Here is a 6,000-nt window from a genome sequence, read left to right as displayed (position 1 = left end):
TCAATCTATTTAATATGCAGGCAAAGTAAGTTTGTTAGAAAAGAGAATGTTTTGCCATTGTTTGTATTTTCTATTCCTGTTTTTATCTTATCCCATCAAAATATTATCTTTATAGTGATGGGTGAATAAATGACCCACCACTGCAATTAGGAATTGCATTCAATACTTTTAACAGAAAACACAAATAACAAAACCTTATATATGAGAGATTTATTTTTTCTCCTGTAACAATTGAAAAGTGGGCAGTCAAGAGCTGGTAAGCAAAGCAATCATGAACGCAGAAACCCCTGGCTTACTACAACATTACTAGCATTCGTGACTTTCACTGTCATGGTTGAAATATGGTTGCTCTGCCTTTAGCATCATGTCCTTGGACCAGCTGAGATAAAGAATGCGTGCAGTTCAAATGGTAAAGGTGTATTTCTTCCATAAAGGTTTCTTTAAGCCCCAACTAGAGACATTGACTTTTCTTTCATTGATGTCCCATGACTTGCAAGAGTCTGAGGACGTGAATATTTTTAACTGGAAACAATTTCACCCTGAAAAAAAAATCAGGATTATGCTAATAGAAGGAAAAGATTATTGGTTTAGACAATTAGCAGTCTCTATCTTCCTGCTCCAAGGAGCTTTGACACCTTTTATTGAAACATTAGACACCAAGCAGGAAATGATACTGAGATTTATCTGTGTTTCAAAAGGGAAAATCTTGTCAGTTTTGAGTCCCACATATGAACTATATTTTTCAAAGTATTCACAACTTTATTTTTTTAGTTGATAACACTGAAAAATTGGTAGATGTAAATGTCATTTCTAGGAATATGTTCAAGGAGATAATTGCACAGTTGTGCAAAAGCATAAGGAACTTCACAAGAGTTGTTCATAAAAACATGGGGGGAAACATAAATGTCAACCAATAGAATATTTACAACATATATGATGGTATGATCCTGTGTGACTTTTGAAAATGATGTTATGGCTGGTGGAGTGGCTCAAGTTGTAGAGTACCTGCCTAGCAAGCGTGAAGTCCTGAATCCAAACCCCAGTACCACCAAAAAAAGAAGTCATACTTAAAAATTATGTTATCCATGATATAGTAGTGCTCTGTGAGAACTCTATAGAATATGTAATTTATGAAATACTGTATTTTTATATATCCCTATGCATTGTTTTAGTTTTAGAAAGATGTCTAGGAAAACATACAAATTTAAAAATGATTATCTATAGGTTATAAGATTTAGACAAATTAAAACTATTTTCTTTGCATTTTAGTTTGAATTTTTTGAATTTGTTTTAATAAGCATGTATTTTTAAAAAAGAGGGGGGAGGTGAGTTGATCCAGTATTAATTCTATCAACATTCCTTTTTGCCTGTCATTTTCCTAGACATGGCTATGGCTTAACTTATCCTTGGAAGGCTTTATCTTTCTTCATTGAAAAAATGTTATTCTTTGATCATTATAACTTTCAATAAAATGAAATGAGATAAGGAATCCTGAGTTTTGTTTCATTTTGTATTTGGAACACTTTGACCTCCAGAGCAGTCTCCTTTCTCTAGTTTCCAATGGGTGGAAGGGTTCTGAGGAAAATCTTGGAAGGGGATGAGGTTGGGCAAGAGTTGGGGAGAAAAGGAGGTTGGAGGTAAGACTACAAGGGAAGGGGGATGGGCCAGGGAAAGGGCATTAACCTGAATGTCAGGCCCTCTCTTCTAGTATGGATCTATCCATTTATCTTTCTGCCCTCAGTTTTCTCATCTGAAAAAAAAAAAAAAAAAGACGTTTGGATTAGAATCACTAGATGTGCTTTAAGTCTTAAACTTCTTCTAGAAGATTCTTTTGGATCTATTGATACTGTATCCTGACAAACTGCACTAAAGCTGAACCTAAACAAATTAGAAGGGAAAATAACAATAACTAAGATACATTGTTTATTATTTCTCGCAGGCATACTGTTAAGTAACTTGCTAGGGTTACACAGCTAATAGGTGAAAGTAACCAAGAGTCTAACATGTTATGGTTTGAATATGGCTTGTCTCTAAAATTCATGTTGGAATTTAATCTCAATTGTAAGATTGTAAGAGGTGGGTAAAGTGGGACCTTTAAGTGTTGATTAGGGGGTCTGCCTTTATGAATGTCTTAATCCACTCATGTGATTACAGATTAATGAGTTAATGGGTTATTTCAAGAGTGGGTCTGCTACAGAAGCCAGTTTGGCTGGACCTTGTACGAGCTCCGTTTCTTACCATACGATATCCTGCTTCACTTTGGTACTTGGCCAGCTGCCACCAGATGTAGGCCCCTTGACCTTTGTCCAGAACCATAGCCAAAATAAACCTTTTTTTATAATTTACCCAGTCTGTAGTATAGTATTACGAGCAACAGAAAAACGGACTCAGACACAACCTGAGCAGTTTGATTTCAAAGTCCAAACTCTTCATAGTTATGTTACGCACTACTAAAGAACTTCATGAGTAGAACATTTAAAGGAAGCAGGGAATAGCTTTCCTATCCTGGAACTTGATCAATGTCTTAGATCTTTCTTCCACCTCTTGCCATCTCAACAGGTGGCAGCCCTCTCACTTTATTCCAAAGACAGCTTCTTGGTTCATAGCGATTTTGCCAACGAAGGGTAGGTGAGTTTTGCAATAGCCCTGAGGACAGTCTTCCTGCAGGGACAGAACTTAAGTACTGAAAGAACCGAAGACCACGCACATGTTCCTACAGGAGGCTTTCTGTCTAGGTTTTCAGCTCTTTCTAGCGCACACATTTGGCTATGCAGCATCCTTCTGCATACTTCACCTTTCCATATTTTCTTTCATTAAAGCTAGATACAGAGTCGAGAGTGGGAGTGGAGGGGAAAGAACAGGAAGGAAAAAACAAAACCAAACAAAACAACGGTTAAGAGCAGGTTGGAGGCCAAAAGACTCCAGCAGGGTTCGAGCCTGTCTCTCAAACAAAGGTCCCTCGGGGATCCCCTGCCTCAGTTCATGCTGTTTTCTGGCTTTCTCTGTCCTTGAGTCCAGAAGAGAGACAGCGGGATCGGTAACTAAGAAGATCACTGAGACACTCCACAAGGGGGCTGCAACTAAACCTACGCATCCTGGAAGCCTCGACTTCCCAGGCCCCTTCGCAGAAGGCGGAGCGTGCGCTCTCCAGCCAATCCCAGCGTCCGCACGTCGCCCTAGCCCCGCCCATTAGGCCCCTCCGGTTCCGCCCTTCCCTGGGGCTGGTGCAGCGGCGGCGACGTCAGTGCTAGGAGACCCCTGGGTGGAGGCTGCGCCGAAGGCGGGCCGCGGCCTGGACGCGCTGCGGGGAGGGGTGGAGCGAGGGGGCGGGCGCGCGCGCTGGTCCCGCCTCGGCCGCCGCCGCCGCTGCTGCCGGGGAATGGTCTGGGCGGCAGCGGGCCGCCCGGGGTAGCGACTACGAGCCACTTCTGCGGCTGCCCGGGGGAGCGAAGGTCGCTGGTCCCGTGTCGTCCCCCTCTTCGCCCCCCAGGAGGGGCGAGAGGGAGCCTCGGCTTATGTCAGGTACGGCGGCGGAGGCGCCCTCCGGCTGCGGGTCCAAGGTCTCGGCTCCCTTCGCCCTCCCCCTCCTGGGGCGTGTGTGGGGGGAGCACGGGGGGTGGAACCAGCGCCGTGCGCGGCCAAACAGGTGTCTCGAGGTCAGAGCCCGGCTCGGGGGCGCTCGGGGGCGCCCGGGGTTCGGAGGGCGGCGCGGGCACTTCCTGCTCTGGTGCTTCCGCGCACTGACTGCCACCGGGGCCGGGTGTCCCCGCCGCTGTTTTGTCGCCATGTAGCCGTCTCTGGTTCTCAGTCCTTTCGCCCTTCCGCGCGCCTCTCCTCTTGAGCCCCGCGTCCGGGCCGAACCACTTAGCGGTCCTGCCCCGCGGGGCCCGCCCCGCCCCGCCCCCAGGTCCTCCCCACGCGGTCGCGGGCGAGCGGTGGAACCAGCCGGCCGCGGCGCTCAGGTGTGGGGTTCCTCTGCTCACCGCCGCGGGGGCGTCTTCCAGAAGTGCCTGGGGATTGCTCGGATCGTCAGGTTTGTCTGTAGCTGGTTTAATTTTGAAGTTTCCCTGGCGCTGGCTTGAGTGAACGAATGAGCCAGGTGTGTGTTGGGGGGCACTTGCTGCGTGGAAAAGGAAAGGAATATTTGTCTTTTCCTCTCCTTCCAACCAAGTGTGATGGGGTTATTAGATGAGCTGGCCAGTAGTCCATACTGCTTTGAATTTAAATATATACTCTTAAATGATGACCGTAATTTTGGGATGGGGACTTACTCTTTTATAGCCCTTATTGCCCCATTTAAAAAAAAATCAGCAACTTAAAAAAATACTGGAAAAGGTAACTGAATTTCTAATCTAATCCTCAATTCATTGTGAATATCAGTGTTTCCTTTTAATACTTTGAAGATTGATAACTTATTATGAGTTGAAAAGTTACTTGTAAAGTTAGAACTTTGATGCATCAGAGTAATTAGGCAATGTGTAAAGGACAGAAATATGTTAATTTACTAAAAGTTGGGTGTAGGACATAGATAGCTCTGCCTGGATGCCAAGAAAAAAGTGTTGTGCATAATTTTGAGTTGTTCAATTCTGATGTAATGAGAGGTGGGAATCTTGAATTTTTATAAGATATTTAGATGATAGCTTTCACTCCCTTAACAGAGAAATGTCAAATGAGCTTTATGCACAAGATTCTGTGTGTTCTAAATTTTGTATGTAATAAACTTATACTGGGTTTTGTTTTCTTCCAGTCTTAGTATATATTGATGTACAGTTTAAATGATTTTAAAGTTTCAAGTTACCAAACAGTTAACTCTTTTCACCATATGTTAAGTAAAACAGTGATATAGTAAGGAAAGCATGACTCATTTAAAATTCATAGGAAAAGAGAATGATTTTCACCACTAGTGGAGAACTACTAAATGTCTTTCAGATTTGCCTGGAATTTATATTTTTCTCTATCTTTTCCCGAGTCAGCATTTTCGAAGTATTTTGTGGTTGCTGCCTATTTAAAGTGTTTTTTTTTTTTTTTTAAACCGTGCTATGTTTAGATTATACTCGCCTGTAATTTTTTTTTTTTTCGGTACTGAGGTTTGAACTGAGGGCCTCTACCTTGAGCCACTCCTCCAGCCTTTTTTTGTGAAGGGTTTTTCAAAATAGGCTCTCAGGAACTATTTGCCCTGACTGGCTTCCAGCCCTGATCCTTCTGATCTGCCTCCTGAGTAGGTAGCATTACAGGTGTGAGCCACCAACCCCCTGGGCACTAGCCTGTATTTTTTAATAAATTTAATATCCAGAAATCCTTAGAATTTTATCACCAATTTATTTAAGAATATATATGAGTTAATGTTTACCTAATCATAGAAATGCAAAGTGTGTCACTAAGATACTGTATACTATTTGTAGATATATGCTATTTGTATATTGATTTGTGCTGAAATGAAAATTGTGTTATACTGTTTAACTCTATAATCTGTGGCTATTTAAAGTAGAATCTTTGTGTGGTAAACTCAGTGATTGGAATTTTTGTAAAGTTCCTTCATAAATAAACATTAAATAGAAAAATGTAAGCTTGATGTGGCAATTCACTTCAGTTACATTTAAAAGTTTAAGCTTCCCAGTACACATCTTTTTAAAGATTTGTTGAGCCTGACACAGGTGGCACACTTCTGTAATCCTAGCTACTTGGGAGGCTGGGATCAGGAGGATCCAGGCTTGAGGCCAGCTTGGGCAAATAGTTAAAGAGACCCATCTCCAGAATAACTAAAGCAAAATGGACTGGTGGTGTGGCTCAAGTGGTAGAGCACCTGCCTTGCAAATTTGAGTCCTGAGTTCAAAACCTCAGTCCCACTAAAAAAAAAAGTTGAGATTTTAGTAAAGAGCCTAGTGTACAAATTATACAGCAAGGTTGAAAGAAAGGTGTGGCAGTTTTTTTAAACCAAAAATACAGTGGGATTAAGTTAATTCTTACAAGTGAAGAAAGAAAGAAAAGGAGACTTGTTCC

General features: G+C 42.6%; 1 protein-coding gene and 1 long non-coding RNA gene across 4 annotated transcripts in view; one reads left to right on the top strand and one right to left on the bottom strand.

The window, feature by feature from the left end:
* Nucleotides 1-232: 232 nt before the first annotated feature.
* On the bottom strand, nucleotides 233-3,202 carry LOC141420637 (uncharacterized). The gene is made up of 3 exons (XR_012445138.1): nucleotides 2,239-3,202; nucleotides 1,684-1,750; nucleotides 233-539 (listed from the first exon to the last, which is right to left on the bottom strand). It is a non-coding gene; the product is annotated as an uncharacterized lncRNA (long non-coding RNA).
* A 128-nt stretch (nucleotides 3,203-3,330) lies between these two features.
* Nucleotides 3,331-6,000, top strand: part of C1galt1 (core 1 synthase, glycoprotein-N-acetylgalactosamine 3-beta-galactosyltransferase 1) — a 42,173-nt gene continuing 39,503 nt past the window's right edge. The window contains exon 1 of one of the 3 annotated variants that reach the window (XM_074064696.1): nucleotides 3,331-3,522. In XM_074064696.1, the coding sequence (XP_073920797.1) occupies nucleotides 3,516-3,522 (7 nt within the window). In that variant the 5' untranslated portion in view covers nucleotides 3,331-3,515. Of the gene's footprint in view, nucleotides 3,523-3,862; nucleotides 4,100-6,000 lie in introns of those variants that run through there. The other 2 variants (XM_074064698.1, XM_074064697.1) reach the window with 2 other exon arrangements.

This window comes from Castor canadensis, chromosome 2, assembly GCF_047511655.1.
Source record: "Castor canadensis chromosome 2, mCasCan1.hap1v2, whole genome shotgun sequence".
NCBI lineage: Eukaryota > Metazoa > Chordata > Mammalia > Rodentia > Castoridae > Castor > Castor canadensis.
The sequence above is the reverse complement of the archived record's forward strand: the minus strand, read 5'-3'. Positions and strand labels throughout refer to the sequence as shown.